The 14,243-nt window shown below is 35.3% G+C and overlaps 1 protein-coding gene across 1 annotated transcript; it reads right to left on the bottom strand.

Annotated features, from left to right (window-relative positions):
- Positions 1-1,105: 1,105 nt before the first annotated feature.
- Positions 1,106-9,402, bottom strand: LOC146904525 (uncharacterized). The gene is made up of 6 exons (XM_085724239.1): positions 9,212-9,402; positions 7,687-8,068; positions 6,809-7,005; positions 5,345-5,489; positions 3,668-3,821; positions 1,106-1,463 (listed from the first exon to the last, which is right to left on the bottom strand). The coding sequence occupies exons 1-6, from the start codon at positions 9,250-9,252 to the stop codon at positions 1,438-1,440; spliced, it is 945 nt and encodes a 314-aa protein (XP_085580365.1). The 5' UTR covers positions 9,253-9,402; the 3' UTR covers positions 1,106-1,437.
- Between the last annotated feature and the right edge of the window lie 4,841 nt (positions 9,403-14,243).

Here is a 14,243-nt window from a genome sequence, read left to right on the forward strand (position 1 = left end):
TATAAAACACTGTTTATAATTTACATGTATTATCGGAATAAAAAAAGCGAAAAGATGGACGAATGAGTGTCCATCTTTTCGCTTGTGTATATAATTTCTTTGGGTTAATCAACTTAATTTAATATAAAAATAATGTAAAAAGGAATTGGTATATATTTGATTTAACACGATTTTTATTTAAAACCATATAGTGGAGCAACTTTAGCTACTGCCACCAAATATATTGATTGACCAAAAGAAAGAAAAGGGGGACTAAGCCATAAAAAACCCCAACAAAAAATGAACATAATGTTAGGCAAACCTACTTGTTTTTTACAAACTGATCTGGAGTGAAGCTTGGGACATATCGCCAAGTAGGATGATGTGCTAAAGAATAAAGAACACATTGGTTACCCTTATGATAGAAAGTTGTTCCACTGATTTTTTATTGGTCAGAAGCTTTTTAATGGTAAAAAGCAAGAGATAGAAAAATGAAGATAGAAAGAGTAAGAACATGATGTAAGTATGAGAAAAAAAATTGTTCAAAAATTATTTCAAAATAATTGTAGAAATATCATTTCTCTTGTCACTTATGATGCTTCAACCATATATGGGTCCCTTATTTTAATGAAAGATGTTGGTATTTGGTTGTCGGTGGTAATATTAATGAGAGATCGCCATGTTTTTCTTTTTTTGGTAGAAGAAATTCACCATGCTTTTCTTCTTTTGGTAGAACAAGCTCACCATGCTTTGAGCATTGAGTTGTATGATTCTCCAAAAAATAACTGCACATGTATTGTTGATCCTATTAGGGCTTCGTCTTCACATGATAAATATATTTTTTATCATGTATTAAGTTTCCACCGTCATTTAACAATAACTAATTTGAGCATACAATGTCGGTTATTTATTCCAAACTGAATTTTCTTCATACAAAGAGTAGGGATCAAACTCATAACCACTTGCTTAAGGGGTCTAAATCTCTTACCACTTGGATCAATCCATTGGTGGTAAATTATTTTATTAGACTACAGTATATAAACAATAACGTCTACAATATAACTTCTCCAGATTTCCTTAAAAAACAAAACTTCTCCAGATTGTAATTTGTATGTAACAAACAATATTTCTGAGTTTCAAATATATTCTTTCCCTTTCATGATACATAATCCACAGAAAAGCTATAAAATATTACAAAAAATTCAATTTAATCATAAAGAATGGAACTATTAATTTCCTAGTGTATCCAGCAATTATTGAGAATAATCTGTTAGTATACAGCTTTGCTGCTTAAATATTAACCCTTGAGTCAAGACTGTAAAAATGTCGAAAAGCAACTTCAGTGTTGAAGGTGTAGGGTTAAAGTTATTGTGTAATGCTACAACAAAATTACCACCATAATCTTGGCATAATCAATTGATGGAAGACAAAGCTGGAAAACTTGCAGACCAATTGCATCTATTCATCTTTCGTGCATAAGCGTTCTGAGCAAAAGAAATAAGATGCTTTTAGGATAAGAAACATATGGACACAGAAAAAAGGTACCATGATGCACTATCATCTAAAGTTTGCATATTTATCATTATTAAGCTTTTTATTTTAAGCAAAACAATAGAGCAAGACATCTCAACTATGTTGACACTCTTAGCATTAACAATCATTTGGAGCATACGAACACATTATTACAGATAATTATGAAGAATACAAAATGATGAGGCAAAAACACAAATCGCATGCATTCATGCTGTCAACTACATCGGTAGCAGTTTGATCAAGATCGGACGGAGTAAATTTCAAATTTGGATTTTTTGTATTTTTTTTTTTAAAAAAAAATCAAAATCTGCTTGAAATCTACGCCGTATGATCTCAATCCAATGGCCACCAATATGGCTAGCTGCGTGAATGAAGAAACCTGCAACTACACAGAATCCAAATTCATGAGAAAGCAAGTTAGGAAAACCCAGCGAAAAAAGGAAATTGTAGTATCATATAAAAGGAGAAATTGCTTTCAGCTCCCTTAATACGTGTCAGTGATAGATATACGTCATCTAATTTTTTAATTGCAGTTTTGGTCCCCCTATGTTCAATATTTTGCGGAATTGGTCCCTCTATTTTAAAACTTGACAGTTTTGCGCAAGGCCTCAAATGATGAAAGGGTCCCACACCAAGTTGGCTTAGCAAAGGAAGGAATCAAAACAGTTGTAGATCCGGATTGTGTGGGCCTAAGGCGTAGGAACAGAAACAAATTCCCTAGCACTAGATTGAGGGACTATAAGTCTAGTAAGAAATGATTGTAAAAGATGTGAATCAATTAAGTGCCTAATTTCCCTTCTCCCTCTGGACCCAGTGTTGGGTACTTCTCTTATGAGAAGATTCTATTTTTTAATTTTCTGATGCAACTTTATCTCACTTTCCTCTTTATTGTTGTAAGGAGTGGAATTATCTCGCTATCAGTATTGAATTAAACCACCCTTTTCAACTCATTCTTAAATTGAGTCATTACATTTTGGTCCCTCCATCAAATATTTGGTCAAAAATATGGTAATGCAACATGTTTTAAATGAAGTTTTTAAGGGAATGTTCTTGCAATTTCATCGATGTTGTTTTTTCCCATCATCTTGTCATATACCATGTCATTTAAAACACATCACATCACATTGCATCACCAACTTTTAGTTCAAAAATAAAGGGGGTCAAAAGTGTCAAAATAAAAAATAGGAGGACCAAATCCGCAAAATGGTGAAAATAGGGGGACCAAAATTGCAATTGAGTCTTTTGTAAAAGACACTCACCTCCCGCCTCTATTTTACAAGTGACAGGGTTTGTGTGTGTCGTTTAAACATAACTAAGCGAAGCTGAGACCAAATTTTCTAACAAATTAATAAGGGCGTCAAATATTTGTTTCAAAATAGACGAGGTGTGAGTCACATTTATCATACCTCGGGATAGGTGAATGCAAATTTGAAATTTCCATAATGAAAGTAAGATAAATGTTTTTCAAACACAGACACTATACGGTTTTTTTTTTTTTTTAATCATTTATTTTCTCTCAGGACACAAAAACACCAAAGAGACATGTATTTTATACGGAATTGGTGATACGGTGTCAAAACTCAAAACTATGCGTATAAAATATTGTTGCTATTAAAGTAAACTTGTGACAAGGAAATAAATACATATAAATAGGAATTCAAAAATAGTTTGTCAGCATGGATTGGATCACATTACTAAAGAATTCGAAACAGAAGGATGATTTATCTGTATGAGGCATTGTTTGGATAAATAGCTTAATTAAGCACTATACAAGTTCTTATACATAAGAATATTTCTCCAACAAAAGATAAAATAAACATCAAACTGTTTTCATATTATGTATAAGCTGTTTTCATAAGCCATCTTGAAGAGCATATGGAAATAAACTGAAAACAACTATGGACATGTCATAAGTGGTTTATATAAGCTTTCCTAAACAGTCTCACAAGTATGTATGCCAGAAGATAAGCTCAAATAATTGAATCCAAACAAACCATCAATAAGCTCATGGCATAGAACCTATAAGGCTTTGGTTTAATCTTACCCCGGTTGTTCCTCTAATAAATGTCAAACGCAGACAAATAGCATAAACAAAAACACCGGTGCAAATACAGACAAAGAAAAAAATCTAAACCACAAAAGGAAGAGATCTTACTCAGATACTCATAAGTCAATATCATTGAAGTGCCCCATGCTGACATGCTGAAAAATCTTGGACCAAAGCCTCTATATAGACCTTTCCAACCATCTTCTTTGATTAAATCTTTAGCAACTTGTTTTATAGATCTTCTGTTGTCATTTCCCATCACCTAGAGTACAGAACTATCCAGTCAGAAAAAATTAAATAAACATCAACATTGTCTAATGAACTAATTATGTATGTACGTCGAAACAAAATTTATCATTATCTCTTCATCTTTACAAACTATGTTCTACACTTAAAATGATTGTAAGAACATGAACAGAAACCAAACCGGTGTTGTCAATCACGGAAAATAGCAGTTTGTTCAAATTCCTCTATGCAACAGTACTATCGTTATTATTTGACGAACATTTTGTACTAAATGGAATATCGTGGAACAATCCTGCTATGTTCAAATTCTGCTATGCTATAGCCACCATTTAACAACTCTAGGCGTATCCTTCCCAAAAAAAAAAAAACTATTAGGGTTGGAGGACTGGAAAATATCTAGAACACAAGATAAATGAAAAATAGACGGGCTAGTTATGTAGGGTTGAGGCTCAACCCAAATTTTAAGAAAACTATTAGGTGAAGACATATGAACGGTGATGGAACCCAGAAATACAAAGAGGAAAATATGTGCTTATTTTTTACTGAAAATGGAGTTCAAACGCTCTACAATGGGAAATAAACAGAGAGACTCCTATTCTTTGAGCAATGCTCCTAACCAGAAGGAAACCTCTCCTAACCAACTCTCTTAACAATATTTCTGAATGAATTCACTCATCCCTCCTGCCTACAAACCCTCACACATTCTAATAAACTGCCACATCAGCACTCTTCCTCTAACTTCTCTATTTAGCATGGTTATACTTATTGGGCTAAGGACCAATACTAATGTCCTATCAAATGTATTATGTTATACTTCAAACATGCCGCCTCATGCAAGAGCCCTATCGGCTTTAAGAGTGGATAGTGCAGAAGTCCACCTAATTAACCTGAGCTGACATTTGACTATAATTTTGATTAGAAAAATGGTGGAGGAAAAGATCAAACTTTTGATACTATGTCATAAATCAACTATCCCAAAAGCGTAAGCTCCAAGGTGAAAACACTTCAATGGTTTTATATTATAATTTCTAACAATATTAAAAATAGACTTTACTGCCTAAGATTTTTAGGAACTTGCCAGTTGAATAATGACAAGATTAGGTCAGCCGTCATGGAGAGCAAACTACCTTATTAAAAACAATTTTTCAAGGAAAGAAGAGAAAGAACATAAAAGCAGCTAGTAAGAATCAAACTTTTTTATTCCCTTAGAAGGCACAGGTAATTGTTAACAAGAAGTTGCATGAAAGATGGGCAAACACCTTAAATTGCCACTTCCAGAACTTCATAAGAATGTTGTAACAAAAAAATACAACAAATGGCACGCACATTAACGATCACCGATTGGTGGGTGGGGGGGGGTAGCTCGACTGGTTTGAGCTAAGGGATAAGGAGTTCGAGGGAGTTCAAACCCGAATGAAGGAGTAAATATTAATCTAACGACTAACTGCTAACATTAGCTATTAAAAAAGAAATAGCACGCACAATAACGATCGCCGAGGACAATGAAATGAACTAACAAGAAAACGAGGATGTGCAAACCTGTAACCTTGTCTTGATAGTATCCAATGGGGTCGTAATACAGGAAGCCGTTGCACCAGCAATAATCCCTCCCGCAGCCTGAACTAACATAATCTTCTGCACACTAGGACTGCTTTCATTATATTTGCCACCTTGGTCCAAGAGTCTGTCCATGCAAACAGTGGATACTTGTGTTGAACATTCTAAAGTTTAAATAAAAATAATGGCAAGCACATATGTAAAAAATTCATTACCCTATTATTTATAAAAGTTACCACAATATTAAAAGTTTTTTAAAAAAAAAAACATTTCAAGTTTAATGCAAAATCAACTTATAGTTATCCTTTTCGAAGCTCTCTCTGCCAAGAAAAAAATTCTAGTTTTCCTGACTTAACACATTCCACTGCATGCATTCAGATGCGGTTACAGCATCACATAATTCCCACTATTAAGGGTTACAGCATCACATATTTCCCACTATTAAGGATTGAATTACACATCTAACCAAATTGAATTACACATCTAACCAATCTAACATTAAGAACCTTTATCAGATTTAACTGTGGCAATGCTTTCATAGCTTTGCATCGTCATTGGAACATGTTGAAATTTGGGGCCTAACTCATCCTTACAAAACCGGCTTGTAAGGTGAGGAGTGCCTCCTCTTTATAAACTCTTCTCAAGAGTGTTATCTATCCGATGTGGGACTAAATCCACCCCCTCAAAGCCAACACAATGAAGGTGTTGGAGGCTGCAATTAAGGCTAACCAAAGGTCGCAATTTAGGCGACTAGGGGCGGACCGCAATTAAGGCGGAATTTCCAACAGAACACAACATATATCCATAACCTATGAAGCTCAGAAACCTCTGCGATTACGACTGTCTCCGTGTCTCACACCCATATGATATGATAAGTGTCCGACAACTCAGACAAGTGTCCCAAAATAAATTTAGAATCATATATTTTTTACATTATCCGTGTCACATATCCGTGTGGGTGTCTGTGTCGAAGCTCGTGCTTCATAGCTCATAACTCTAACTTATATGGAAGACCTATAAGCTGTTAGAAATTTGTGTAAAACATAATTGACCTTTGTAACCGTCGTATAGAAGATACCATGTAATTTAGTAAATACGGATTTGATTGATACCGTGTGCAGCTTATTGACACATTAATACTAATCATGATTAGCAACCGAACGTTCCGGTCCAACTTTAAAAGGAAAAACTTTAACGTTGAATTTAATATCTCTGACCAGAATCTCATATTTCAAGAAAGTTGACACCAAGTTGGTGCTTTGATCACGGAATGTTAGATTAAAGTTGTCCAAAACTCCAACTCTTTTGGTGGGGGAGAAAGAAATATCAGTTGCGAGACTATCATTTGAATACTAATACAGTAAAAAAAAAAAAAAGTAAAGGTAATGCAAAACATGTCAACAACTACGTATTAAGACAAAAAATACAAGCACTATCATGTCTTACCTCCAAATGAAGCGTTGGCTTGAACCATAACTTGCCCACCACACTGCGCTAGAAGGTGAATAAGTAACAACAGAAAGACCAAACCCTCGATACAATCCCCGAATGCCATCAGACCTTAAAATCTTACGAGCAACATCAATGCCCCCACTATATTGGGCATGTCCTGAGTATCCTTGCACCATCAACTTTTGGCTAACCTGGATATCATCCAATGAAGAATTAGATACTAGAAGTTTAGAAAAATCCATATTGTGGTGAAAAAACTAAAATTTGATCAGCAAGAAAATAAATGAGAATGAATTAACATGATAAGGAACTTCCTCACAGGCGAAATAGGCAAAACAAAAATTAAAAAAAGAAAATCCTTAAGTATCTAACTTATCTGTCAACTGGCACCCTTCAAATGAAGCATCATTTGAACCTCATCAAAAAGACTTACAAGGGCCTGTTTTGATTGACTTATTTGAGCTTATCTCGTGACATAAGTCTTGTGAGACTGTTTGGGAGAACCTATGAAAACAACTTATGACAATTTTCAAAAACTTTTTTCATTTCATTTTCATAAGTTCTCAAATATAGCTCATAAAAAATGCTTATAGCATATACAAAAATAATTTTATTTTATTTTATCTTTTGCTATAGAAATAGCTTATGTAAGCTTATACATAACCGCTTATCATGGTAAGGGCCTTTGCAATAAGCTGCAAATAAGTGGTTTATCCAAAGAGGTCCTAAAATAAATTCTGAATTTTGATACTGGCAACAGTGAAAATAAACATCAAAGATTGTGAAGTTAACTGAAGGACTAGGTTAACATCCAGAGCAGAAGCTCTGAATGTAAACCCATATCCATATCTACGTTAATAAGATTTTCGTACCACATCAATTGGTACAAACACAGATTGAGCAAAAAGTGACGATGTCATGCCTGCAACTCCATTTGCTAATGCAGCCTGTGTAGTTTCAGATAGTCCAAATGGTTGCAGCATTTTAAAGGCAGACACTTTTGTGGTCTCTAGAACCGAGAGGAATATGATTCTGGTCGGTATTGCACCAAAGATAACCGTACCAAACCCTCTATACAAACCAGGGATGCCATCTGTTTTAAGTAGTCCTTTTGCAACTGAATAGGCATTTCTCTCTGCAGCGCCCTTTGTTGCAACCTGCAGCCTAGTTTTCACAACTGAAACCGGGTAAAGTGCTACCGTAACACCGGTAAAGAGTCCAGCTCCAACGACATAGAACTTAGTTTTGTCTAGCCTGCAGGAATGAATGAATTTAATAAGGATACAGAGCTTGTAGATGCAAATTTAATTAAAACATCTTAAAATTTAGGTTGGGCCCTAACTCAACATACAAACCAACTTGTAAGGTGAGAGATGCCTCTCACATACAAAACATTGTCAGGTCATATTTGATCTAATGTGAGACTCTTAACACACACCACGCCGCCCAGGACTAGACTTCTGGAGCGTGACCCGAGTGGCCTGAATCTTGGAAAGACTCTAATACCATCTTAGAATTTGGGTTGAAGCTTCCGGCCGAAAGACGACTAGTTCAAGGGACCGATCCCACCATCCACTAGTTCAACTCCTACAAAACCGGTCTGTAAGGTAACGGATATCTCCCAGTCATATCCTATCCCATTTATAACACTTAACATAATATAATACCATGAGCTCAAAGAATCATCATATCCCTAAGATATATATAAAAGGGCAACCTGGTGCACTAAAGCTCCCGCATATGCAGGGTCCAGGAAGGGGTCCCACCATTTTCGGTGTATTTTACGCAATCTTACCCTGTTTTTTACACAAGAGGTCTGAACTTGAACCTGTGACCTTTCAGTCACTTGACAACAACTTTACCGGTTGCACCAAGGTTACCCCTCATCCCTAAGACATATATACTTGAAGGTTACCCCTCAAGTGCAAGAAAGCCTAAATCTTCATAAAGAACTAGCATCAGCAGATAAAAGATGGAATGAACATTAACATACAGAAATTCAAGAAGGGCATCTTAAAATCATTACTAAATAACTACTTAAATATAATCAATAATTTAAATCTTAAAGCAGCAAATGGAATTGCAATCACCTCCAATATCCAATATATCAAACAATCACCATGTTTTTCAACAATTCCCATCATATTACCTATGAAATTAATAAATTTATAAGCTTAATCATTTTTTTATCCTAAATCTCCCAAACCCAATAAAATTATCTATAAAAAAAATCAATTTTTCACCCAATAATTAATATGTTGAAATACACAAACATGAACAATGATAATCAAACAATAGTTCCATTCAGAAATCCAATAAAATTTCAACAAAAATAAAATTAAACAGAAAATGAAAAAATAATAAAAAAAATAAAAGGATGAAGGAAGAGAAGAATACTTGTCCCAATTAATCTCGGTTTGTCCAAAAGATTGGGCCATTTGATTGATCAAACAATTTGTTATCAGAACAGAAATATCATCCAATTTGAAATGTGGAAATGATTATGATTGGTGGAATCAACAAAAGGCTGCGCCTACGCGGTGTTTTGGGAAGGAAAACGTTTGCAAAATGTTTTTTTTACAATGTTTGACTAATTTCTATTCTTTTTTAGTTATGTGGATGAATGTTTGACTTGATTCGATTCGATGTTGTTTTTACACTTGTTTGCTGGATTTGTTCCGTCCATTTCCATTGAGAGATGTATATTGGTTGGGTCAATAAAAAAAATCGGTAAAATCTACTCAAAAAATTATGCGAAATTGCTCTCTCCCGACTGAAAAGACTAAAATGTCTCTAAATGAGTGAAGTTACGGTTGAGTGTTAACTCACACGGATACTGTTTTTGTTTAAATCCCAGCAGTCCATTTTTTTTTCCCTCCACCTCCAAAAACCCAAAAAGTGCGATTTTTTTGGTCAAAATCTTCATTCTAAATCATTGCAAATCGTCAAGAAGCAAGTTTCTACGTTCATCAAGCATCAAATATCAGGTAATGTATCACGGATTCTCATTCGTTGTTGCTGGTTTTGTTGATTGGTTTGTCATTTTTTTGAAGAAGACGATAGAGCTAGCATGAGTTAACTCACGCAGTTGTCAAGTTTGTGTGGCTTAACTCACGCAGAGTATTAACACTAGTGTGAGTTAACTCACGCAGAAGTAATGCTCAGTTTTTGAATTTTATCGCCATTTTTTTCTTTCTTAGCTTGTTGCACAAGTTACTTATTTATTTTTTCCTTGTTATTTTTTTATTCAATAGACATAGAGTGATATGGTTGAAAATGTGGTGGATGATGGCGTTGAACCGAAACCGGTCAAAATTGATGCTTTTGGCGAAGCTTCCGGCGATGTCAAACCAACCGTAGATGTGAATTTGAAAGTCAAAACTCCTTTTCAAGCTCACGTTGGTCACATTGAAGAAAAACCTAAACCGGTACCTACCGGTCACATTGAAGAAAAACCTAAACCTAAACGGGTACGTACCAGTGTTCGTGGTATTAGAAGTAAATACCGGCTCATTTTTTACAACAAATGAAAGATGGAGAGAGCGAGAAGATTTACTTGGTTGGGTTCGTCGACAAGCGTCAAGGGCCGGATTTACTATTTCTATAGATAAATCTAGTTTAAAAAGGCCATACTTGACGATGCAATGTGAAATATTGGTTAATACAAGCCACCAAAGACGAGGAAGAAACCGAACCTTGAAGGCACGGGCTCAAGGAAATGTGAATGTCTGTTTAGGTTGAAATGTTTCTTTGAAAGTGTAACAGCCCGATTTTCGCTAGATTTATTTTATTATTTATTTAATTGCTTTTAAGTGTGTTATATGTGCTCATATGTGATTAATTGCCTCTGTGTGTATTTTTGGTTGGGATTCGTAGAATTCGGTATTAGAGGGGTATTTTAGTCATTTTGAACTTAGGACCATTTAGATCATTTTGAGGGCATGGGTAATTTTTGTAATTTTGCTGAAGGTTATTTTTAGTGCTTAGTGAGAGTTATTATTTTACCAAGTTACTCGAGGGTGTAGTAATTATTTTATTTACCGGTAAGTGACCATTAGTGTTATATTTTACCGTTAAGTGAGTAGTAACATTTTTGAGGTTAGAATAGAAATGGTTAGGACCATTAAGGTTTGTGAGACAAGCCCAATTAAGTGAGCCTATATAAACTAATGTTAGTAGAGAAATAGGGTTTTTCACCAACATTTTTCATTTGAGAAGAGAAGAGATAGAGGCTAGAGGGAAGAACAAGAACAAGGGTTAGAGGCAAGGGGGGATTCATCATCTAGAAGCTAAATTGAAGCTTGGGTTAGAGATTCTTGATGCTAGAGGTAAGAGGGTTAGAATTCAACCATAATTCATAACTTTTCATTTCTACCCATTTTGTGAAATTGATGAATTGAACCTAATTGATTGTAAATTCGTGCTCATGTTTTGATACAATGTTTGCGTATGTAAATTGAATGTTAATTGAGTTGTTGATGATGAAATTGCATGCTTAAATTGTGGTTATATATGTGCTTTGCATTTTTGTCCAAAATGATGATATAAGGTGTTGTTGTGATGAATTATTGATGAATTCATGATGGTTAGTTGCTGTTATTGTTGAGAGATGTTGTTGTTGATGATTAAAACCTTGGGTAATCATAATTGTGGAGTTTGCTATGACTTTGTGTGGTTTTTGAAGTTTTGATGAAAAATGGGTCCATGATGATTTTTGTTGTAAGGTTGTTTTGGTGCAAATTTTATATGGATTTGTGTGTCTTTTCATGTTTAGAAATGTTTGGATAGACCTTCGAATCAAATTTGGGCATTGGGGAGTCAAAATTGGGGTTTTGGGGTGAAAATGACTCTTTTTCCCGAAACTACTGTCATAACTCGCAACCGTACTCGCAACGGCGAGTTGGATGCGAGCAACAGGGGCTCCCTGGAGCCAACTCGCAATGGCGAGTGAAGTTACTCGCAATTGCGAGTCAGGACAGAACCCCCTGTTTCGCATTCTTGCATCTTTTTCCCTCGTTTCTGTCATGAACTGGTTTTTGGTACATACGTGAAAATTGTAGATAATATTTTTAGCTTTCTAAAGGCGTTGATTTGACTTGAATATGATTTTTGGTTTTCAAGTTATGGGGAAAATACTCTTGAAAAGTTTTATCGAAAAATCCCGCATAACTAGTTCTAAGTCGACCCAAACCTTGTGGAATGTTTTCAATCTTTGAAACTTGATTTTTATGAGTTCAACTAAGGTATTTTAACTGTGATGTGGTGAATCTAAATTGTCTTTCTTTGAAAATGGAAAGTTTTGTGTATTGTGATCAATTGAGACGAACTTCGGAATTTTTGATAATTCTCCATATGTGGCCGATGAAATGTTTATGTAACCTCTACTGCACGTATAAGTGGCTTGTGAGGGTACATGGCACAGGCATTTGAGCTTGTAGAATTGGTTTTGGTTCATAACCTCTAATTATTTTATGTTGTGACTTTGAGAGACGAACTTTGTTGAATATGACTTTAAGAGCTAATTGTCTTGTGAATCCTTTATGGATAGTTGTTATAACTTAAGTGGAGATGATTAATGGTGTATATATGTGACAATTACATGTTAATTGGAATATGGATGTTGTTGGTGATTGTATATATGTTATGTGGTGGTGAATTGTTGTTGTTTGCATATATATTAAGTCTTGGTGATGTTGAGGTGATTGGTATATGTGAACATATGCATTTGGAGTTGATTCATATGTTCATGCATTCACGACTGATGGTGGTGGATTTTATATCCAATTGAGGTGATTACGATGTTTTTGTTGCATCAGAGGTGACGACCTTGAGGTGATTTGGTACCACATGCATCTAGATGAGTCTAGAGCCATTGCATACTTTGTCGGTGAATTGAAATGCATTTGAGTTGTGAATGATAATTGAATTTGTTAATTGTTGATTAACATGGTTGATTTTGTGATGTGTGTATGATACACTTGTTGATATGAACTTGAGATGATGATATTGAATGATGTGAATGTTAAGAATACTTGTGAGTACGTGTATAGTTTGTTATTCATCGTTCTTAAATATATCTTTCATTCTCAAAGTTTCTTGTTAATTTTAATTGGATTATGATGATGTAATGATAACCCTCAGTGGTTTACCACCTACCTTTCCGTATGGACGGGTAGATGGAGTGCAGGATGCTTAGACCTTATGCTTGATGTTGCCGAGGAGCGGGGTTCCTCTTTTTATGAGCAAGTGTCTAGATTAGGGCTCTGATCTAGGGTAGTACTTGCACGTTGGATTTCTATTTGATTATGTAGTTTTGGTGTTGAGACATTATTATGTTGAGATTTGAGATCATGTATTTATTATCATGAGATTTGGATTATGTATGTGTTCCGCTGCTATATGATGTAACATGATCTTTATGCATGTATGTTTTAATTGGAAGACGTAGCATCTATTTCTAGAATATATTTGTATATTCGCGCGTTTTACCGCTTAATAGAAGTAAGGTGTTACAAGTTGGTATCAGAGTTGTGGTCAGTCTTGTCCGGACTATTGGACTAGTAGACTAGTATGCGTTAATTTTTCCTATTGTGCACAAATGGTAATGGATTACCTTCGGTACTTGGTTGTTGTGCTGTTGTTCTTATCTGTTGGTTGGTTTTGTGTAGTCTTGAGATGGCTGGTGGTAGAGATGATGCGGCGATTGCGCAGGCTTTGGCTTCGATGGCTCAGGTTTTGGCTCAGGCTAATGAGCAGGCGGCGCCTAGGACTATTCTCATGGATTTGAAGGGAGAAAAAAAAACAAAGTGTGACAATCATCAAGCAAGTGTACAATGCGCGAACTAGATGGCACAAGACGGAGATGCAATACTTGATTTCAAAGTTGGATAAGCATAAATACGTCTATTTCACAAGAGCAAATAGTGAGAAAACCACTCATGAAGACTTTTTTTTTGCTCATCCGGAGTCAATTAATATGCTTAACACTTTTCCCACCGTTATGGTCATGGACTCCACTTACAAAACCAATACCTACCTAATGCCGTTATTTGAGATTGTTGGTGTCACCTCTACCAAAATAACATATTATGTTGTTTTTGTCTTTCTTTCCTTTGAACAAGAGAATAGCTTTACTTGGGCACTTGAGATGTTGGTTGGTTTTTTGACCTCAAAACTCAACATGCCTAAGGTGGTTGTCACCGATAGGGACAACGCTTTGATGAATATCGTTGCCAAAGTTCTCCCTAAAACAAACCATGTACTTTGTAATTTTCATAAGAATGTGAAAGCTAAGTGCATCACAGATTGTAGAGTCAAAGCGAAGCCTATGGATGCAAAAGTTGTCGAGAAAAAAAGTGAAGGAAGCGAATGATGAGAAGCATTGTGATCTTGTTAAGAAAATATAGAGGGTTTGGAGAGAGGTGGTTGA

This window comes from Medicago sativa, chromosome 7 (genome assembly GCF_051527215.1).
Source record: "Medicago sativa cultivar Bolivia chromosome 7, Bolivia_mono, whole genome shotgun sequence".
NCBI lineage: Eukaryota > Viridiplantae > Streptophyta > Magnoliopsida > Fabales > Fabaceae > Medicago > Medicago sativa.

Bases quoted from the DNA above. Each gene is read 5' to 3' on its own strand.
- LOC146904525 (XM_085724239.1), bottom strand. From the start codon at position 9,252: ATGGCCCAATCTTTTGGACAAACCGAGATTAATTGGGACAA. The intron at 8,069-9,211 runs GTATTCTTCTCT...TCATTCCTGCAG, and splicing joins ACCGAGATTAATTGGGACAA to GCTAGACAAAACTAAGTTCT. The intron at 7,006-7,686 runs GTACGAAAATCT...GATGATATCCAG, and splicing joins TGTTTGTACCAATTGATGTG to GTTAGCCAAAAGTTGATGGT.